The sequence below is a fragment of the Neomonachus schauinslandi genome, chromosome 3 (genome assembly GCF_002201575.2).
Source record: "Neomonachus schauinslandi chromosome 3, ASM220157v2, whole genome shotgun sequence".
Lineage (NCBI taxonomy): Eukaryota > Metazoa > Chordata > Mammalia > Carnivora > Phocidae > Neomonachus > Neomonachus schauinslandi.
In genome coordinates, this window is record NC_058405.1 from 90,687,856 (window position 1) to 90,709,582 (window position 21,727).

General features: G+C 41.7%; 1 protein-coding gene across 1 annotated transcript in view; it reads left to right on the forward strand.

Moving 5' to 3' along the window:
• The window catches only part of CLASP1 (cytoplasmic linker associated protein 1), a 262,736-nt gene that overhangs the window by 145,048 nt on the left and 95,961 nt on the right, over nucleotides 1-21,727 (forward strand). The window contains exons 11-19 of the mRNA XM_044913587.1: nucleotides 189-281; nucleotides 1,246-1,391; nucleotides 2,291-2,426; nucleotides 3,675-3,745; nucleotides 7,592-7,651; nucleotides 16,737-16,814; nucleotides 18,361-18,528; nucleotides 19,148-19,197; nucleotides 20,070-20,240. Of these exons, the coding sequence (XP_044769522.1) occupies nucleotides 189-281; nucleotides 1,246-1,391; nucleotides 2,291-2,426; nucleotides 3,675-3,745; nucleotides 7,592-7,651; nucleotides 16,737-16,814; nucleotides 18,361-18,528; nucleotides 19,148-19,197; nucleotides 20,070-20,240 (973 nt within the window). The remainder of the gene's footprint in view (nucleotides 1-188; nucleotides 282-1,245; nucleotides 1,392-2,290; nucleotides 2,427-3,674; nucleotides 3,746-7,591; nucleotides 7,652-16,736; nucleotides 16,815-18,360; nucleotides 18,529-19,147; nucleotides 19,198-20,069; nucleotides 20,241-21,727) is intronic.

Consider the following 21,727-nt stretch of genomic DNA (forward strand, 5'->3'; position numbering starts at 1 on the left):
ATTCACATTGGGAAAGAAGCTCATTCTAAGGCAAATCTGTCTAGGTGTTATCTCATAGGTCCTTCTGAAAACTGAATTTTTTTAAAAACTATACTTACTAAAATCTCTTGACTTCGTGTAATTAAAAACTAATCTTTGTTTATTCTGTAAATTTTCTTATATTGGTTGTAAATTAATTTTGCTTACAGATTTATTCCAGCCGAGACCTTGAGGAATCCATAAACAAGATTAGGGAAATATTATCTGACGACAAGCATGATTGGGAGCAAAGAGTAAATGCTGTAAGCCATTGACTTCATGTGATTACATTTTCATTGGATTTATTTAAATGTTCTAAATACTTAATTATGCAATTGGGGTATAGCTCTGATGAATTTTAAGTAGTAAGTATTTTAAATATAAATTACCATATTTACACTTAACCCTTTTAGTAGAGTACCTCACTTCTATTTCTATTTCTAAAACATGCCAACCTATGCCCTTATGTATGTCCTGTACTTTTAACAAAGACCTAATGTGGAGCATCTGGAGACGGCCTCCACTCTTGCCTTAGTCAACATTTAATTGTGATTGGTGGCCAGTAAGTCGACTTTCCTGAATGGCATTTTCAGTATGTGTCCCTCTCTTCCTTTCTTTCTTCATATCACTTGCTGGAAAATTCTGTCCCTTCTGTTTAAAAAAGTGCATGAATGAAAAGTGGGGTGAACATTAAAACGAGGGTGTGTCTTATCTGCGGAAAACTATTTTCCAGTGATCGGCTGGCAGGAAGTGAGGCGATTAAGTTACCGCTGTATTCCATTCAAACTCAGACTAGTCTTTTAATAATGATACAGTGGAGGATAGTATATAAAAGACTAGGGGATTGCTTCTTCCTTTGATTCACTAAACGAATGGCAGTTGGAGTCCGTTGTTGGGGAAGGTAAGCTTTAGGGGAGGAGTTAAAATGAAGGCTTTGGTGTTTTATCGTTAGCACAGACTCTATAAATACACTAAAATGTTTTCCAGTTAAGAAATACGTTTTGTAGAATTGTAAGATACTGCATATAAAAATAATTTGTTCTTATTTGTGATAAGTAGATTTATGCAGTACGGTAGCTGATACTGAATGGGCTGAATTCTTTTGGGAGAACTTCTGATACCAGTTCACTTTGATGTTGATCTCTCATATTTGATGGCTTCTGTTGTTTTGTATATACTGTTTTAAGAATTGTTTTGTGTATCTCTGAATTTTCTCTATCCCATCAGCTAAAAAAGATAAGATCTTTACTTTTGGCTGGTGCTGCTGAGTATGATAACTTCTTTCAACATTTGCGTCTGTTGGATGGAGCCTTTAAACTATCTGCTAAGGACCTGCGGTCTCAGGTAGTGCGGGAGGCTTGTATCACGTTGGGGTAAGGACTACCATGCTTCAGATTCTCACACATCCTAAAATAGCCTCGTTGCGGCGCTTCTGAGATGGTCCATTGAATATGCCCAGCAGGTCTCTTTAATGTACCTTCTGACTAGTCTCTGGGACCTGTTCCATTTATGCTTCTGTTGGTACTTTTATACTATTACAGTGCTTCCTGCCCAGTGATGGAAAGAGTGACAGGTTTTCAGTTTTATTCAGTGACTTAGCTCTGAAGCCTCTATTTTAAACTTGAAGCAGTTATTATTAATAACACAGAAAGAAGAAATTTTACAAACTTCTGTTTCTCAGCTTTTTCATTGATTTTGCTGGCAGGATGTAGCATGATTATCAGAATTTTTGTTTGTTTCCAGAAGTGCACTGTAGCTATAAAGTTAAAGTCAAAGGCATATACTACAGTGAAATTTTACCCTAGCTAAATCTGTTATCCATGTTTGAAGCTGGAACTTCTGTGTTAGAAAGTGTGTCCGAATATCAAAGCAGCTACAGGAAGGAGACGCTGCAGCTGTTGAAAGTATCAGATATGGAAGCATTTATATTATGTGTTAAAGGTTTTTAATGGGGCAAAAGGAAAAAGAGGGTGAGGGAGCTTTTTCATATTTATATTTTATTAGGGTATGATCAGTTTGTCTTTTGCTATTTTAAGACTAATTAGTTGGAAATGATTTATTTAAAAAAATGAAAGGAGCAAACTCATGGGCCATTGGCTATTTGCCAAGTCCACTGCGTGCACATTGGAAGTATTTTGAAAGTATCTTACTTAGACCCTTGCTTTTTATCTCTCGATAACTTTAAATGAAAGCCCTGCGATGTTAAGAGGTTTATATGCTTCACTGTTTGCAAGAAATACAACTATAGTACAGTTTTCATTTCTTATTGTAGGCATCTGTCATCAGTTCTGGGAAATAAGTTTGACCATGGAGCTGAAGCCATTATGCCAACTATCTTTAATTTAATTCCAAATAGTGCCAAAATTATGGCCACATCCGGTGTTGTAGCTGTTAGGTTAATCATTCGGGTAAGTATATTTTGGGGCCATACCTAGAATAAGCAAGTGGTAAACATTGGTGGTTGATAAGCAGTATTAGAGGCATTTTTCTTTTTTTTTTTTTTAAGATTTTATTTATTTCTTAGAGAAAGAGAGAGGCAGCGACAGAGATCGTGAGAGAGAGCAAGAGCGGGGAGGAGAGGGAGAAGCAGGCTCCCCACTAAGCAGGGAGCCCAACGTGGGGCTCGATCCCAGAACCCTGGGATCATGACACTAGCCTAAGGCAGATGCTTAACCAACTGAGCCACTCAGGCGCCCCGAGAGGCATTTTTCATTAACATGATTATAAATAGTTGGAATCATATTGTAGATATAAATGATCCTCTCCCCCTCCTTAATTATATCCTATGTGAGCTTTTTACATTCCATAACGTGAATTACGGATATGGTATATGCCTGCTGATTTACTCATCATTGGCTTTAAATATTTGAGCATCTGCATCTGCTTCTGGGTTTATACCCACTCTTTATGTCTCCAGATATTACTCCTTAATTCCCATTCATTCCATTTTAGGTATTTGTGCTTGTGGCTTTGTTATTCACCTAAAGTTTTTATTTAATTGTGTTTAAGCCAATGAATAAAAGATTCTTTTCAGTGTTCTAAACACTCATTTAAGTTTAAAATAATTATCCAAGTAATTTATGTACAAGTTTTCAGTAAAACTTAATAGTTCACAAAAGCTTAAAATGAATATGCTCCACATCACCTTCTCCCTACCTTCAAGTCTCTTTTCCCCAGAGGCAGCCCTTGAAACTGGGACTTGGTGATGCTAAAATCTTTCCAGAATATTGCTGGTTATCGCAGGTCACTTACTTGTATTATTTTTAGTCCCTGCTATTTGCACTGCCTACTTGAAATATTAAATCCAAAGCCATTGTTGGACATTCCCATTGAAACTGTATCAAAACACATTGGTCTGCAGATTCCTTTTGAACTCACTTAGATCGCTACTGCTAGATAGTTTAGACTTCCCGCCAATGGTTTGTTTTGCCATGAGGTTTATTTATGTATCATTGGGTGGTCTGTTGAGGCTTTGTAAATGTTGTCATGGCCTTTGGCAGTATCCAGTGAAATTCTTTTTCCTTTTTAAGCTCAGTGAAATTCTAATCTAAATCTGTATGTGCTTTAGGTAGTTTAATAAGGAAGTGTGGCTGTCTTAGTTTTATTTTATTTTTGTATTTTCAAGTGTTCACCTCTGTTTTTGTTCTTCTCTGCAGCACACACACATCCCTAGGCTAATACCTGTCATAACAAGCAACTGTACCTCTAAGTCTGTCGCAGTTAGAAGGTAAATTTTTAAACAGCTTCCTCATTATTTTTGAATGGTTTAAAAACCAAAATAAATTCCAAATTTGCCTCCATGGAAGTATTCACGTTTGAAATGTTAAAATTATCTAAGATCATTGCAATAAAGGCTTTGAATTGAAGGATCATGATCTAAATAGTCTGAAAAATAAATTTGGACAAGCACTATTTGTGTGTGTGTATGTGAGAGAAAGCAAGAGAGAAAGGGGGGGAGACAGAGAACGTGTCTGTATGTATGTGAGTTAATGGAAGGGGGGGTGTACATTTTTTTCTCAGTCCCTGTACCTAAATCATCGGTGTACCCTTCTCTGAATGAAAGCAGTAACTGCATGCAAGAAAAAGACCATTATAAAAATTAATGGCATCTATTTAATATTACGGGCGGTAGGAGGAGGTTTATGTTGTTTCCGTCTTCCGACAGTGATTTCTGGGCTTCTGAATCCTGACCAGCACCTGCTTCTGCTGCACAGTTGTGGGAGATCTATACAGGAGATACCACCTGGTTAGCTAGCTAGGTCTTTGTTCCCAGGTCCCTGCCTGGTCTTGTGTCCAGGTGAGCTGCCCTAGATCACAGGAGAGGAATAAGGCCTCTTCTAGCTGGAATCTGTGGTTCTTGACTCTTGAGAGTCTAATAAAATCTGTGGCCCCTCTTCCCAAGAAAATGTAAATACGCAGAATATGGACACTGTTGAAGCCTCTCAGTGGACCGTATCAGGAGCTTCATAGGGTAAATTAACGGCCGGCTTGGTCAGCAGCCTCCTGAGTTCATTGTCTGATTCTAGCCCAGTGAAAGAGCCTTTCACTCCAAGCTTGGAGCCCAGCTTACATTCACTGCCCACCATTTTCCTCCTTTCCTGGCATGTCACATAGGTCCTGCCCTGTTTGCCTGGGTAGGGATGCCTGCCACACATGAGGCAGCCCCCTACCCATCTTATTAACAGCTCTGTGGAAGTCATGAAGGAGGAAAGGGGAATGATCCACCTTTATAAAGCCAGGAAGGAAGGAATTAGCACCTTCCACTGAAAAAGCTTAAGTTCTAATGGCGTGGCTCCCTTGTGTGTCGCTGAGGAGTGCGGTCTGCCCTTCACCTCCAGTTTCGCTGCTGCTTCTAGAGATGAGAGTGTGAAGTCAGCAGGGGAGAGGGATGGTAGTGAACTTCAGAACCTGGCCGACTGCAGCTGAAGCATTACCTCTTCCCACTGACTAATCTTCTGACCTGCTTGGAACAAGAATACCCTGGGGCAGAGCTGCTCCGTGGGCTCAGTCATTGGGTAGAGTGCAACCTAACATATGCACTTCGTGAAACCTAAATAAATGATACCCATTATTAGATTTTGTTGCTGCTCCTGCTATTATTGTCAGTATTGTTTTAGGTTTTCCAAGACATTCAGAGTGTTAGGCCAAGTTCCTCTGATGTAGTGACACAGATCTTTGTTGTAGAATGTTACAGGATGTTTAGCATATTAGTCAGCTCGGGCTGCCATAACAAAATACCATACACTGGGTGGCTTAAACAACAGAAATTGGTTTTCTTTTTTTTTTTTCCCCCACGCAGAACGTCCTGGTTTTCTCACAGTTCTGGGGCTGGAAGTCTGAGATGAGGGTGCCAGCATGGTTGAGTTCTAATGAGGGTCGCTTACAGTTGGCTGCCTGCTCGCTGTGTCTTCACATGACAGAGAGAGAGACATAGAGCGTGCTCTCTGGGGTTTCTTCTTAGAGGGGCACCAGCCCCATCAGTAGAGCCCCATTTTCATGACCTCATGTGAACATAATCACCTCCTGAAGGCCCCATGTCCAGATACCATCATGTTGGGCGGTTGGGCTTCAACATACGAATTTGGGGGCAACACCGTTCAGTCCACAGAATTTAACGGTTCTGGCTTCTGGTGCTAAACGACTGGTAACCTGCATTCACTGTGACTATAGAAATGTCACCTCCTTCACTGCTTCCTGAGTCACAGGCTCAGATTGCTGTTCTTATATTAGTCAGGGTCTGCATCAGTCAGAACAGTGTGTCTTAATGCTGAAAGAACTAAAAGGGACATCCAGTCCCTCTGCCTTCAGAAAGGTAAAGAGAACCAAAGAGGGCAGTGTAACCCAAGCAGTGCGTTTTCTCTCTTGTACTCAGCCTGTACCTAGCTCTACTTTGTAGAAATTTGTAAGAAATGGCCTGCACGGTCTCCCTGCCTTTGAGAAGTTTATCATTTAGATGGGGAGATTTAAAAAAATAATGCAAAGCAATGTAAGAGTGAGTTATAACACCTGTATTGGGGAATTTAGAAATTCAGAGAGTAGTGATTAAAACCAGCTAATGTATTTCTGTGATGCTTCATAGACAAGTTGAAAACAGTTGAATTTTGAATGATGAGTAGGAGTAGGTAAAGAAAAGAGACAAGTCCTAACCTGATGTGTTTAAATAATGATGTGTTAAACAATGCCGGTATTGCTACTGCTTCTTTGTATGTTAGCCTAAAAAGTGGAAAATAAAACCTAGCTTATAGGTCATATTTTTGATTAAACAGATTGTTGTTACCCACATTTAAGACCAGGATTAGCATCAAAGATGACTTTATTCACTAAGAGATAGATAAGTATAAACAAATGCACACATATTTTTTAAAAAAGAAAAGAGACAAACATCAGCCCAGGAAATGACATAAGGAACAGGGAAGAAGGTAGAATAAACATGGCCTCGGTTGAGGCTGGGGTGGGGAGAGTGACAGAGAGGAGACGGTTTGGGTGTGGGTCAAAGTTGGCTTCACAGCCAGCGTTCCGCACATGCGTGCACACGCGCACACGCACTCGGGTGCCAGCCCTGGGACTGGGTTGAATAGCTCTCCTGTGTGCTTCTAAGAAGAGCCCCCTTGTGTTCCTGGCACATGGGAACTGTTCCTTGTCTGGCTTGCTTGCTTGCTGGTTTATGTCTTGGTTACCACTGTTATCTGTAGCATCTAGGGTAGGGTTAGGGTTTATTAAAGATTTATTGAGTGATTAATTATATGGATTATGAGGTTTTGAATTGGGAGGACCATGGGAATGAAAGTCTGGTCATTAGAGAAAAATTACCCTCTGATTTGTTTCTTGAGTGAGTTCCTAAGACCGTTAAGATTTATTCCCGCAAAGATAAACACCCTGGACGTCTGAAAAGTTATAAAGAGGTAGAACCCAAAGTGGTGATGTAATCCAAAGGAGATGAGACCAGAATTGTTTTTGTGCACAAATCAGAGCAAGAAAGATTACAAAATGGAAAGGCTTGACAAGAAAGGATGTTGAAAGATCAAAGAGGAAAATAGAGGAGTAGTTAGAGAAAAGTCTATTTTAAGCACTACCTAGGACCTTCTTGGGAAAATTTAGAAAGGAAAGCACTTTGTTTTTCAGGACTTTTTTTTTTTACATTTATTGCACAAGGCATTCTGTGAAATTAGTGCAAAGACCAGTTCCCTGATTCTGTAATAAAGTACGCTGATCTTTTTTGCTCATGTACATCCTGTATTAACATTATTTGAGATAGTATAAAAACAAATGACCATGATAGGCCCTTTCCGTAATGTTGCCATGAAGCTCCAGTTTCTGATTTGAGGGGAGCTTTTGTATCCTGTCTCTTATATGTCTGAATGATTTTTGTTTCTGATCACCATAGATGCTTAATTACTTTTACTTGCTTGGGTTTTCAGTCAATGCCAATTCCAATTTTATATTCCATGTTTTGAATCCTAATAATTAGAAGAAATTTACCAGTTCTAAAAAGTAGTGTGGAAAGAACAAAAAGCTTTTATTTTCACTAACATAAAAATGACTGAGTTATATATGTTTTCTTTACAATTTTTAGGCGCTGTTTTGAATTTTTAGATTTACTTTTACAAGAGTGGCAGACACATTCACTGGAACGGTAAGCTATTTGATTTGCAGGTTTTTTTTCCCTCTGAAATGAATCTTGAGATTTAATGCCTCGACAAGTGGTCCAACCTGCTTTTTATGAGAATCGAAGGAATCTAAGCATTTGTTTGCACGACTACATCTGTTATTTCTACTGATGTGAAGATCATAACATTGGCAGGAACTTTTAGTGAATTACATTGGTTGCAGTTTTAGTGTGCCTAGAGATGTGGACAGATGTGCACCATGCCAGCTACAAAGCCACGATTAACCTTTTCCTTAAATTATTATTTTTTTTAAATTCCAGTATAGGTAACATACCATGTCATATTTCACATGTACAACATGGTGATTCAGTAATTCTGTACATTAGTCAGTGCTCCTCATAAGTGAATTCTTTTTTTTTTTTTTTTTGAAAGATTATTTTTATTTATTTGACAGAGACACAGCGAGAGAAGGAACACAAACAGGGGGAGTGGGAGAGGGAGAAGCAGTCTTCCCGCTGAGCAGGAAGCCCAATGCGGGGCTCGATCCCAGGACCCTGGGATCATGACCAGAGCCGAAGGCAGACACTTAATGACTGCGCCACCCAGGCGCCCCATCGTCATAAGTGAATTCTTAATCCCCTTCACCTATTTCACCCATCCCCCCACCCACATTTCCTCTAGTAACCACCAGTTTGTTCTCTAAGAGTCTGTTTTTTAGTTTGCCTTTTTCTTTGTTTCATTTTGTAAATTCCACACGAGTGAAATCATATGATACTTATCTTTTTCTGACTGACATTTCACTTAGCATTATACTCTCTAGATCCATCCATGTTGTTGCAAATGGCAAGATTTCATTCGTTTTTGTGGCTGAGTAATATTCCTCTGTGTGTGTGTGTGTGTGTGTATACATATACCACATCTTTTTTATCCATTCATCAGTTGATGGGACTTGAATTGCTTCCATAATTTGGCTATTCTAAATAATGCAGCAATAAATACAGGGGTACATATATCTTTTTGAATTAGTGTTTTTATAACTTTTGGGTAAATACCCAGTAGTGGAATTATTGGATCATACGGTATTTCTACTTTTTACTTTGTGAGGAACCCTCATACTGTTTTCCACAGTGGCTGCACCAGTTTGCATTCCCACCAGCAGTGCACGAGTTCCTGTTTCTCCCCATCCTCGCCAACACCTGTTGTTTCTTGTGTTTTTGATTTTAGCTATTCTGACAGGTGTGAAATGGTATCTCATTGTGGTTTTGATTGTCATTTCCTTGTTGATGAGTGATTTTGAACTTCTTTTTATGTGTCTGTTGGCCATCTGGATGTCTTCATTGGAGAAATGTCTGTTCACATCTTCTGTCCATTTTTTAATTAGATTATTCTTTTTCTGGGGAGTGTTGAGATATATCAGTTCATTATATATTTTGAATACTAAACTTTTATTGAATATGTCATTTGCAAATATCGTCTCCCATTTAATAGATTGTCTTTTAGTTTTGTTGACAGTTTCCTTTGTGCGCAGAAGCTTTTTATTTTGATATAGTCCCAATAGTTGATTTTTGCTTTTGTTTCCCCTGCCTCAGGAGACATCTAGAAATATGTTGTTATAGCCAATGTCAGCAATTACTGCCTGTGTGCTCGCCTAGAATTTTTATGGTTTCAGGTCTCCTATTTAGGTCCTTAATCCATTTTTTTTTTCTTATTTTAGAGAGGGAGAGAGAGAGAGAGAAACAGGGGAGGTAGAGGAGGGGAGAGGGGAGAGAGAGCGTCATTTTCAGTTTCTTTCATCAGTGTTAAATAGTTTTCAGAGTATAGGTCTCTTTTACCTCCTTAGTTAAGTTTATTCCTAAATATTTTATTCTTTTTGGTGCAGTTGTAAATGGGATTATTTTCTTAATTTCTCTTTCTGCTGCTTCATTATTAGTCTGTAGGAATGTAATAGATTTCTATATATTAATCTTATATCCTGTGACCTTACCGACTTCATTTGTTCTAGTAGGTTTTGGTGGAGTCTTCAGGGTTTTCTGTGTTTTAAGTATCATGTCGTCTGGAAGTAGTGGAAGTTTTACTTCTTCCTTACACTTTTGGATGCCTTCTGTTCCTTTTTCTTGTCTGATTGCTGTGGCTAGGACTTCCAGCACTGTGTTGCATAAAAGTAGTGAGAGTAGACATCTTTGTCTTGTTCCTGATCTTTGGGAAAAAGCTCTCAGTTTTTCACCATTGAGGATGATGCTAGCTGTGGATTTTTCATATATGGCCTTTACTATTTGAGGTATGTTCCCCCTAAACCTACCTTGTTGAGGGTTTTTATCATGACTGGATGTTGTACTTTGTCAACTGCTTTTTTCTGCATCTTTTGAAATGACTGCATGGTTTTTATTCTTTCTCTTGTTAATTTGATGTATCACATTAATTGATTTGTGAATATTGAACCACCCTTGCATCCTAGGAATCCTGCTTGATGGTGGTGAATGATGTTTTTAATGTATTGTTGATTTGGTTTGCTAGTATTTTGTTGAGGATTTTTGCATATGTGTCATCAGGGTACTGGCCTGTAGTTCTCTTTTTTTGTAGTCTTTTTTTTTAGAAAAAGATTTTATTTATTTATTTTGAGAGAGAAAGTGCATGAGCTGGGGTGAGGGGCAGAGGGAGAGAGAGAATCTCAAGCAGACTCCATGCTGAGCATGGAGCCAGACGCCGGGCTCAATCTCACCGCCGTGAGATCGTGACCTGAGCTGAAATCAAGAGTCGGATGCTTAACTGACTGTACCACCCAGGCACCCCTCTTTTTTTATAGTCTTTATCTGATTTTGGTATAGGGGTAATGCTGGCCTCATTGAATGAGTTTTGGAAACTTTCTTTCCTCTTCTGTATTTTGGAATTGTTTGAGAAGAATAGTTATTAACTCTTCTTTGACTAGTCGGTAGAATTCACCTGTGAAGCCATCTGGTCCTGGACTTTTGTTTGTTGGGAGTTTTTGGATTACCGATTCAATTTCACTGCTGGTAATCAGTCTGTTCAGATTTTCTAATTCTTCCAGCTTCAGTTTTAGGGAGTTACAGGTTTCTAGGAATTTATCTACTTTTTCTAGGTTGTCCAGTTTGTTGGCATATAATTTTTCATAATCTCATAATCCTTTGTATTTCTTTGGTGTTGGTTATTATTTTTCTTCTTTTGTTTCTGATTTTGTTTGAGTCTTCTTTTGTTTTCTTTTGATAAGTCAAGCTGAATATTGATGAGTTTTGTTGATCTTTTCAAAGAACTAGCTCCTAGTTTCATTGATCTGTTTTTTTCATTTCTGTTTTATTTCTGTTCTAATTTTTATTATTTCTTTCCTTCAACTAGAACTAGTTTTTGGGTTTTGTTAGGTCGTTTATTTTCGATTTTCTTGCTTCTTGAGGTAGACCTATATTCTACAAAATTCTCTCTTAGAACAGCTTTTACTGCATCCCAAAGATTCTGGACTGTGTGTTTTCATTTTCATTTGTCTCCATGTACTTTTTTATTTTCTCTTTGATTTTGTGGTTGACCCATTCATTGTTTAGAAGCATGTTATATAACTTCCATTTATTTGTGGTGTTTCCCAATTTTTCTTGTGGTTGATTTCTGGTTTCATAATGTTATGGTTGGAAAAGATGCATAGTCATAGTATGAGTTTGATCGTTTTCAATTCATTGAGACTTGTTTTGTGACCTAATATGTGGTATATTCTGGAGAATGTTCTGTGTGCACTTGAAAAAAACGTGTATTCTGCTGTTTTAGAATGGAATGCTCTGAATATATCTGTTAGATCCATCTGGTCCAATGTGTCATTAAAAGCCACTGTTTCCTTGTTGGTTTTCTCTTTGGGTGATCTATCCAGTGATGTAAATGGGTGGTTAAAGTCCCTTATTATTGTATTACTATCAATTACTTCCCTTATTTTGTTTCTTATTAGCTGTTTTATGTATTGGAATGCTCCCATGTTGGGTGCATAAACATTTACAATTGTTACATCTTCTTGTTGGATTGGTCCCTTTATGATTGTATACTGCCTTTTTTTTTGGAAAGATTATTTATTGTTTATTTATTTATTTTATAAAGATTTTATTCATTTATTTGACAGAGAGAAACACAGCGAGAGAAGGAACATAAGCAGGGGGAGTGGGAGAGGGAGAAGCAGGCTTCCCTCCAAGCAGGGAGCCTGATGTGGGGCTCAATCCCAGGACCCCGGGACCATGACCTGAGCCGAAGGCAGATGCTTAATGACTGAGCCACCCAGGTGCCCCAAGATTATTTATTTAGAAAGAGAGAGTGTGAGTGAGGGAGTACAGAGAGAGAGGGAGAGAGAATCTCAAGCAGGTTCCACGCTCAGCACAGTGTCTGACGTGGGGCTTAATCCCACAACCCTGAGGTCGTGACCTGAGCTGAAACCAAGAATCAGATGTTTAACTGACTTAGCCACCCAGTCACCCCAGATTGTATACTGTTTTAAAGTCTATTTTGTCTGTTATAAGTGTTGCTGTTCCGGCTTTGTTTTCACTTCCATTTTCATAGTAGATGCTCTTCTGTCCCTTCACTATCAGTATGTGTGTGTCTTTAGATCTGAAATGAGTCTCTTGTAGGCAGCATATAAATGGGTCTTGCTTTTTCTCCATTCTGTTACCCTGTGTCTTTGGATTGGAGGGTTTAGTCCATTTACATTCAAAGTAGTTATTGATAGGTAGGTACTTATTGCCATTTTGTTACTTGTTTTACAACTGTTTATGTAGTTCTTCTCTGTTCCTTTCTGTTCCTGCTCTCTTCTCTCATGGTTTGCTGACTTTCTTTAGCGGTATATTCGGCTTCCTTTCTCTCTCTCTCTCTCTCTTTTTTTTTTTTTTTGTATATGTATTACTGGTGTTTAATTTATGGTTTTACTGGTTTTTAATTTATACATAACATTTTACGCATATAGCAGTCTAAAGTTGATGGTTGCTGGGCGCCTGGGTGGCTCAGTTGGTTAAGCGACTGCCTTCGGCTCAGGTCATGATCCTGGAGTCCCTGGATCGAGTCCCGCATCGGGCTCCCTGCTTGGCAGGGAGTCTGCTTCTCCCTCTGACCGTGCTCTCTCATTCTCTCTCTCAAATAAATAAATAAATCTTTAAAAAAATAAAAAATAAAAAAAAATAAAGTTGATGGTTGCTTAAGTTTGAACCCATTCTTTACTTCTCTCCACATTTTAGGTATATGGTGTCATATTTACTCTTTTCTTCCGTGAATCTCTTTTTTTTTAAAGATTTTTTTTTTTTATTTATTTGACAGAGAGACAGCTAGAGAGGGAACACAAGTAGGGGGAATGGGAGAGGGAGAAGCAGGCTCCTTGCCGAGCAAGGAACCTGATGCGGGGCTCGATCCCAGAACCCTGGGATCATGACCTGAGCCGAAGGCGGACGCTTAACGACTGAGCCACCCAGGCGCCCCTCGTGAATCTCTTGACTGATTTTTATAGCTGTACTTAATTTTACTGCTTTTATGCTTCCTACTTTTCTTACTCCTGCTTATGGTCTTTCCTTTCCACTTGGTGAGCCCACTTTAACATTTCTTGTAGGGCTGGTTTAGGGGTTATGAATTTCTTTAACTTTCATTTGTCTGGAAAACTTTATCCAGCAAGGCTATCATTCGGAAGAGGAGAGATAGAGTATGTCTTGGCTGAAGGGTTTTTTTTTGTTGTTTTGTTTTTTGTTTTTGTTTTCTTTTCACTAGCACTTTGAATAATACATCATGCCACTCCCTTCTGGCCCATAAAGTTTCTTCTGAAAAATCAGCTGATAGCCTTAAGGAGTTTCTCTTGTATGTAACTGTTTTTTTTCTCTTGCTGCTTTTCAAATTTGCTCTTTATCACTACGTTTTGCTATTTTAATTACTGTGTCTTGGTGTGGATCTCTTTGTGTTGTTTTTGTTGGGAGCTCTCAGGGCCTCCTGGATCTGGATTTCTGTTTTCTTCCCCAGATTTGGGAAGTTTTCAGCTATTAGTTCTTCAAATAAATTTTCTGCCCCCCTTTCTCTCTCTTCTCCCCTGGGATTCCAGTATAATGCAAGTGTTACTATGCTTGATGGTGTCACTGAGTTCCCTAAGTCTGTTTTCATTTTTTATTTTTTCCTCTCTCCCGTTCAGCTTGATTGCTTCCCATTATTCTGTCCTCCAGTTGCTGATCCATTCTTCTGCTTCCTCTAGTCTCTGTTTATTCCATCTATTGTATTTTTAATTTCAGATATTGAGTTCTTCATCTCTGGTTCTTTTTTATGTTTTCTATCTCTTTGTTAAGGTTCTCACTGGGGTCCTCCACTCTTTTTTCAAGTCCAGTGAGTAGCTTTGATCATTACTTTAAATTCTCTATCAGGCATATTACTTATCTCCATTTTGCTTAGGTCTCTTGCTCTTATTTTGTCCTGTTCTTACACTGGGGAAATGTATCTCTTTCTTCTCACTTTGTCTAACTCTGTCTATTTCAGTGTGTTAGGAAAGTCAGCTCTGTCTCCTGCCTTATGAAGAAGAGGTCCTGTCGTGCCCTGCAGGGCACTGTCCCCTTTCCACCCAAACTGGCACTGCAGGGGTGTCTCCATGTGTTGCATGTATCCTGATGTTGTGGCTGAGCCGCTTTTTCTTTCAGTCCAGTCCTCTGCAGTGGCTCTGCCTATTGTGGGCAGCACTGGATCCCTGTGTTGTTCGTGGGCCGGTCTGGGGCCGGCTTGGGCTTGAGTCACGTTCACACTGGGCATTGTCAGGGATGCGGTAGTACATATTGCTGGGCGCTTTCCTTCTGTTGTCCCCTGAGAAGGTTTTGTTGGTGGGTGGTGCCTACAGTTAGAGCAGCTGTCTGACTCCAGCCCACTGCTGGGGCCACAGTCTTGACTGGTGTGTGCGGTTAGCTTCCCATCTCCTCAGGGCAGGAGTCACTTTGCAGAGGTGCCAACCCATCCCTGTCGGGGCTGCTTGCACCGTGCCAAGCTTGTGGCACTGCTTTGTTGGGTTGTGGCCAAGGATATATCGGGGGGGGACCCCAGGAGAATGTTACCACAGCGCAGGCAGTGTTAGCAAGTGTTGCGTGGGTCCACTGTGCGGCGGGCGGGGGGGGGGGGGTCCCTGGAACCAAGGCCTGGCCGGTTTGTGTTTATGTAACCCCTGGGCAGGGGGTGGGGCAGGGAAATGGTGTGTACCAGCTCCTCTGTTCCTGGTGAAGTCTCCCCGGGATCCCTTCCCCTCTGGCTCATGCTCTCACGTCAGTAAAGCAATCTTCCTTGTGTATATCCCAGGTGTTTTTCAAACTGCTGCTTCTATTGCTGTATCTCCGAGGGGCTCTTTGTTGTGCTCTTTAAGGGTGGGGACTCAGTTTCCTATTTCCCTCCTACTGATTTTTAAAGTTTCGGTGTTAAGCCCCACTGATTGTAAGAATTCACAAAAGTATGCCCCTCTGGTTTTCATGCGGGTTCCCCGTGCCTGGGGTGCTTGGTGTGAGGGTTTGGTCCTCTCCCCTCTGTGTGTCCCCAGTGTCTCTCCCTCATACAAAAAGTCTGTGCCCTCCCTGCCTTCTTCAGTGTGGCCTCTTCGCTACACTTAGCTGTGCAGAGTCTGGTCTGCTAATCTTCAGGTAGTTTTCTGGGTTATTTACAGTGATGTGGGTGATACCTAGTTGTGTCTGTGGGAGGAAGTGAGTTTAGGGTCCTCCTACTCTGCCATTTTCCCTGGAAGTCAGCCACGGTTAACTCCTTATTGACTCTCACCCTGGTGCCTGACATTCCTGTCCCTTCCAACCAGGAAAATATTCCAAGCTGCTCTTGGCAGGCCAGGTGTAACTCTTAGATCCTTAAAGGAATTTCTCTCATCTCACAGTTCTTTTTGATCCCCCTGAATTGGAAAGTCAGCAGTTTTCTCTTTATTCAGGTTGGTGTTGGTATGTTTCACATCATCATGATAAAAGGTAGGATTATGGCAGGATTCTTGAAGAAGGATGTCTCTTAATTTCAAGATTCATTCTTTGCCATTTTTAGTTTCTTTGAATTTGAGGTGCCTGTTATTCTTGGTGAGTTAAATTTGGAGAGATGATGATGTTGTGCCACCCAGTTTTTAATGTTACATATTGTGAGGAACTTTACAGCATACTCATCATTTTATTAGGGGCATTTTAATGAAGTACTTCTGGGAGTCCCTTTCCATATTGCAGGGAGCAGAGAGGAAACAAAGCCATGCCTCCCACGGGTAAAATTTCACCTGCAAATACCTCGAATCTAGAAGATAATCGTGCATTCTTTCATCTCTTGGGTATTGTATCCTCTATTCGGTGATAGTTTTGGAATTTAGAGGTGGAAAATGGAATGGGGGATTTCATGTGAGGACATGTGAGTAGAACAGTCCTGTGTGAGGAACTCAGTATTTATTCATTCGCCGCCTCACTCAACATCCGCCACTTAGTGGGTACTTGCTAAACAGTTACTGAATGAAGGAATGAGGCAAAGACTCTGAACAGGCCATAAGATTGGTAACTACTCTTTGTTCTGTGAGACTAACTCATTGCAGCCTTCTTTCTTTTCTTAAAAATCTGTCAAACATTCAAAGAGACACTTTAATAACTTCCTCTCAGCCAGGGCAGAACATAAGCTAAAGAGAACACCTATTTATAAAATTGTGACATGATTTTATAAATTTGTTCATGTTGCATAGTGGAACTTGAAAAAAACATTGTGTTTAATTACAGAAATGTGAGCCAGTATTCTGATGATTATTACCTCATAATTTCCATAGAAACGACTGCTGGCCATGGAAAGGTAGAGACTTGTAGCCTTGTTCGTTGGGTTCCTCAAAGGTTGAGCTAAATAAGTATGAAGTAAGAAGAATCAGCCATTATTTTAAAAACTTGGGGTACTTAGGTGGGGGCAGCTGATGGAGGGCGGGGGTGCCCCGGGACGGAGGTAGAAGTTAGGAGAGCGACGGGGAAGGGAGCTCTGATTTCTCAGCTGCATGTTGGTTGACTCACTGGGCACAGAGGCTCTAGGTTCCATGTGCCGATTTGAAGTTCTCACACCAGTTTTCACCTGCATAAAACCACATGTTAATGATTGTTACTGCTTTCTCTTCTTAATGTCTAGACATATATCAGTATTAGCCGAAACAATAAAGAAGGGAATACATGATGCGGATTCCGAAGCAAGGATAGAAGCCAGAAAGTAAGTGTTTATTGTACACCGCTTGTTTTTAATTCAATGTTTTTAAATTTCAGGGTGTTGTCTAGATTGCCTTATTCAAAGCTCATTAAGTTACATGAACATGTTTTGTTAATTGTGACTTTGAAATACGACCTCAAAAGCCCATGTCACAGTATTTCTCTAAATTTTTGTTTAGAAGGCTGTTTAGGTGCCCAGGCCTGAAAGACTGATTGACAGTATTTGAATATAAGCAGGACTGAGGTACACAACAGCATGCTCATTTTGAAATTTATGACAAATGACTACATGAATCAGACAAGCACTTGTATGCACACTCAGTGCATTTTCTTACTCATTAGGCTCTGTTAGGAGCCAGGTCAGAACCCAAAGGGACCTTTTGCTTTCCTGTGAAAAATCACAGTCTCAGAGATCCTTCCCCTGTGACGGTATCTTTGCAAGCTTCAGGTGCTGCTTGGGAAGGTGTGAACGTGGTGAGGGACAGGTGGGTTGAGGTGATGCTGGGGATTGCCGCAGTGGTGACTTGCAGTTGCCATCCCATGTGCGAGGCAATTTTGCCATTAGGTGGGTCATGCTCTAGTCATGTGGCTGTGACCGTGCATTCGGTGCCTCCCCAGGAATAATTTTGTCATTGTGACTGTAACAGCCAAGAATCAGATGCTGAAACTTATGCCGTCTTGGGCTGTGTGTAGATGAGTGCTGTGAATGTTGCACCTGGGGTGGTGGTTCTGTGCTTTCATATTGACCAGCTCTTCTACTGGACACAGGTAGCCAGCCTCTCTTCTCACTCACCTGGAATATTACTGTCTGACTTAGCTGCACTGATACCTCCTGACAAAGTCCCTGTTGCTCTTGGACCGCTCTCTCTGTTAAATTCTGGTCCCCAGTTTCTGAGGTCGGAAAACCTCATCGACACACTGAAGTGGTTATCACAGTCTCAGCTCGGGCAGTTCCTACCAAAATAAGTGACGTAGGTAATAGTTGCTCACAACTCTTAGGAATGGAGTTGTTAGTCATGTACTTAATGCTGTTTTTATCCTTGTATGTGTCTTCCCCCTCCCCAATTTTTTCTGGTTCTTTGGTCATGCTGCAATACAGAGTTCAAGTAGCTCAGCACATCTTTGTGCCTCTCTCTCGTACATGTTATCTGAGGCAACTGTAAATACTTCAGGTTGACAAGTGTCCAGTCGCTTTTATAAAAGCTGCCATGGATGAGCCCCCTCCGTGTTCTCAGTCTAGTTCTAGACGTTTTAGCTCCATCGTCCCGAAGGCTCCCAGTCTCGCAAGTTAGGCCCTTTAGTTTCCGTTTTATAAGTGAGACTAAGATGCCGAGAAGTCCGGGAACTTGCCCAGTGTCAGAAGAGCCAGTAAGTTGTGCGGCCCGGAGCCACCACAGGCCTCCTTCGGCCACCCTGTCTTCCTCACCTGGTGCTGCTCCTAGTGGTGGGGCACCACGGGTAGTAGTCCTTGACTGTGTTGCGTGGGGGGCCACAGAGCTTGGCGGGAGCCCCGTGCATCCTGACTACGGCAAGCTGCGTGTCTCCCCTAGGTGCTACTGGGGTTTTCACAGTCACTTCAGCAGAGAAGCAGAGCACTTGTACCACACCCTCGAGTCCTCCTACCAGAAGGCCCTGCAGTCCCACCTGAAGAACTCCGACAGCATCGTGTCTCTGCCCCAGTCCGACCGCTCATCCTCGAGCTCTCAGGAGAGTCTGAAGTAAGCACTTCAGCCGTGCTTTTCATTCGTGGGAGATTTTATGTTGAAAGATTTGCTACATGACACAAATTCCAGCTGGTGTTTTTTTTTTTTTTAATGTGTATGTGCCTCTTCTAGTCCCCTCTTACTTCAGATGGGTTCTGCTGCTAGGTAAGATACTTGGGGAACGGTAAGGAAAAGGTGGCCTCGGTCTCTGCCCTAAGTCGTGTCTAGTTAAGTTTATATGGCTGCCCTAGAATACGGTTTTGGACTGAAATAAGTGAATCATTCACAGGGTCTTCTAGGAGAATATGAGGGTTAACTTGCAGACAAGTCTGGAAAGGGGAGGGGTGTTAGGAATCTGGGAGTAAATGTATTATCGTCCGCACTCTGGATTTCTAACTTCTGTCTTGAGTTATGACTTCTCTCTGAATGTTTGGAAGATAGTCCAAAATAGAATGCTGCAGCTTTGTCTGAAATCAGGGATTTATAAGATTGTGGTCCCAGTTACCTGGGAAATTCGGAAAACCCTGAAATGATTCCTTCATTATCCTAGTTTCCTGTTGTAGACAGTACTTGGGCGAACACAGATGAAGTGCACATTTGGTAATAATGAACATGCGTGTACGTTTATTTTCAGCCGGCCACTCTCTGCCAAAAGAAGTCCTACTGGAAGCACCACCTCTAGAGGTAAGACCGACGGCCATGGTGAAGGCCCCCTCGGGGAGGCCTCTGTTTCCGGTGCTGCTCCCAGGGGCTGTTCCGCTGCCGGAAGCCAGCCACCTGCTTTCAGGTGCCCCTCGGGTTTGCAGAGCCTGCTGCTCTCTGTGCTCCGGCGATGCCCAGCAGAGCTCCACTGCGCCGGCGGCCAAGGGCGGTGAGGAACACACGCAGAAGGGGAGCCCTGGGACCTTTCCACTTGAATAGTGCTGCTCCCTTGCTCCGGTCACTGGACAAGAGTGAGGACAGCTGGTGATGCTTGGAGCAGCCCCAGCAGCAGCAGTGCGGTGGCTGTTAGAGGTGGGAGAGTAGAATGTTCCCCGAGAGCAGGAGGGCATCGGAGTCGGGGTGCCTGCTTAGGCCACATTGTGCAGAAACTGGCCAGATGTGCGCGCTCTTTCATTACCTCACTCCTCACATTAACCAGAAAGAGGGGCCGTTTCTTTGGGGTTTATAGTCTTCGATTACAAGAAAAGAAATGGAATGCGTGTGTATGGTCATGGTCACTTAATTTCCCTCAGCATTGCGTTGGCCGAACTGTCTTCAGTGACCAGGAAAGACAGCATGTCATTGCTCACGCACTCCAGCCTTTGTCAAAACTTGCTAGGAAGGGGCACCTGGGTGGCTCAGTCGGTTAAGTGTCCGACTCTTGATATCCACTCAGGTCTTGATCTCAGGGATGTGAGTTTAAGCCTCGCATTGGGCTCCATGCTGGGCGTGGAGCCTACTTTTTTTTTTTTTTTTTAAAGAAAACTTGATAAGAAAATCAAAACAAGTTTTAACGATGTATGTTTACAATTCTAGTGTAGTCCCTACTGATGTTTCCTTCTTTACCACTCAAGCTTCTACAGTTAGTACCAAATCCGTGTCAACGACCGGATCGCTCCAGCGGTCTCGAAGCGATATTGACGTGAACGCAGCAGCCAGTGCCAAGTCCAAGGTGTCCTCGGCCTCGGGAGCTACGCCTTTCAGCTCAGCAGCAGCCTTGCCTCCTGGGTCATACGCATCCTTAGGTAACCAGACCCCACCTCCTTTCCCCCCCAGTTCTGCTGTTTGAGATTACAGTTAGCCCTGCTCAAATTTATTTAGCAAATTATAAAACACGATCATTGAGGAAATTCTCACTGCTTTAGGGCTGATATTTAAGTATAAGTAACTCTGTGCACTTACTGCTGGTTCCCAGCCACCCTTTGTTGAGTGTTCCCTTTCTCTGGAGCATGATCCCTTGTAGTGACGAGTAAGTACCTGGGTGCTCGCACGGCGTGTCACACTGAACCCACCCTTCAGCTTCTCCCCCCCCCTTCCGTGGCAGCCCAGCCAGCCCCTATGCCACCTCCCCTATTGCCAGAGCTGGCTTTTTCCCCCTCGGGACATCGGTGGGGGCAGAGTCAGAGGGTTTAGTGAGGGAATCACCAAAGACCGTCGTGGTTAGGTGTTTCCCAATTTGAGAATGACTGGGGCGGCAGAGGTGCGGGACGCAGGGGCCACAACAAAGGGCATCTCTAGAGCAATGGGGTGGATTTACTAGCCAACATAACCATATTCCACAGAACAGTGTTGGTCTTCCATGTGTCACCTTGGGAGGAAAGTGTACTTACTCTAGCAATAGCCAAAGGATTAAAAAAATTATTTTTAAAAGAATTCATATCTCACAGAATGGTAGGTCAGTTTTTTAGCAGACAACTGAACACCATATGTAAGGCTGATCATTGATTGCATTTTATTTTTGTTAGAGCAAAGTCGTTCAAGCCAAAATCTGGAGACTTCGCTGGATTGGTTTTATTTTGGATTTTGGAAATTGAATACATACAATTTAAGCTTCATGGAACATTGAGACAATTACTTATGTGGTTTACAAACCAATTCCAAAGTCATTTCTGAAACTAATGTTCTAAAAGTGTTCTGAGCATGGAAGCCCAGTGAGAGAGCACCAAGAGAAGATTACTGGGCTGTCACTGATTAGCTTGGTGACCTTGAACGGGCCACGCAGTCTCTGAAGCTGGTTTCTCCACCTAATTAGTTGTAGTAATAGTCACCCAGCTCAGACACATGTGGGGGATAAACAAAAGGATGTAAAAGTCCTTTGTAACCGGTTATCCTGTAAGGTGAAAAAACAGATTGTGCTAGGAACATTACAGTGTGAGAGGCGTGTGTTCTAGAACGTTAAGTCAGTTAAGTCAGTCTTGATTCTCTAGGGAACTACCTCAGACATAGGTGATTGGGAAGGAACCCACTAAGTGCTCTCCCTTTCTACCATTTTAGTGCTGTGGCATCACATCAGAGTGTTTATGATGTTAGGTTGGTACGTAGTCATCGAGGAAGGGGGAAGTCAGGATGATTCTCTCCCAGGGTGGAGTAGCTCTGTTCATTTTAGATCAGTTTTTAAGTATGTACCCGTGTTTCAATACCTTTTATCTACCTTGAGTGTTTGTCATCAGTATTTGTTTCACTGCTTGAAAATTTGAGTAAAACTCATCTTTTAGAGTACTCGGTAGTCTTT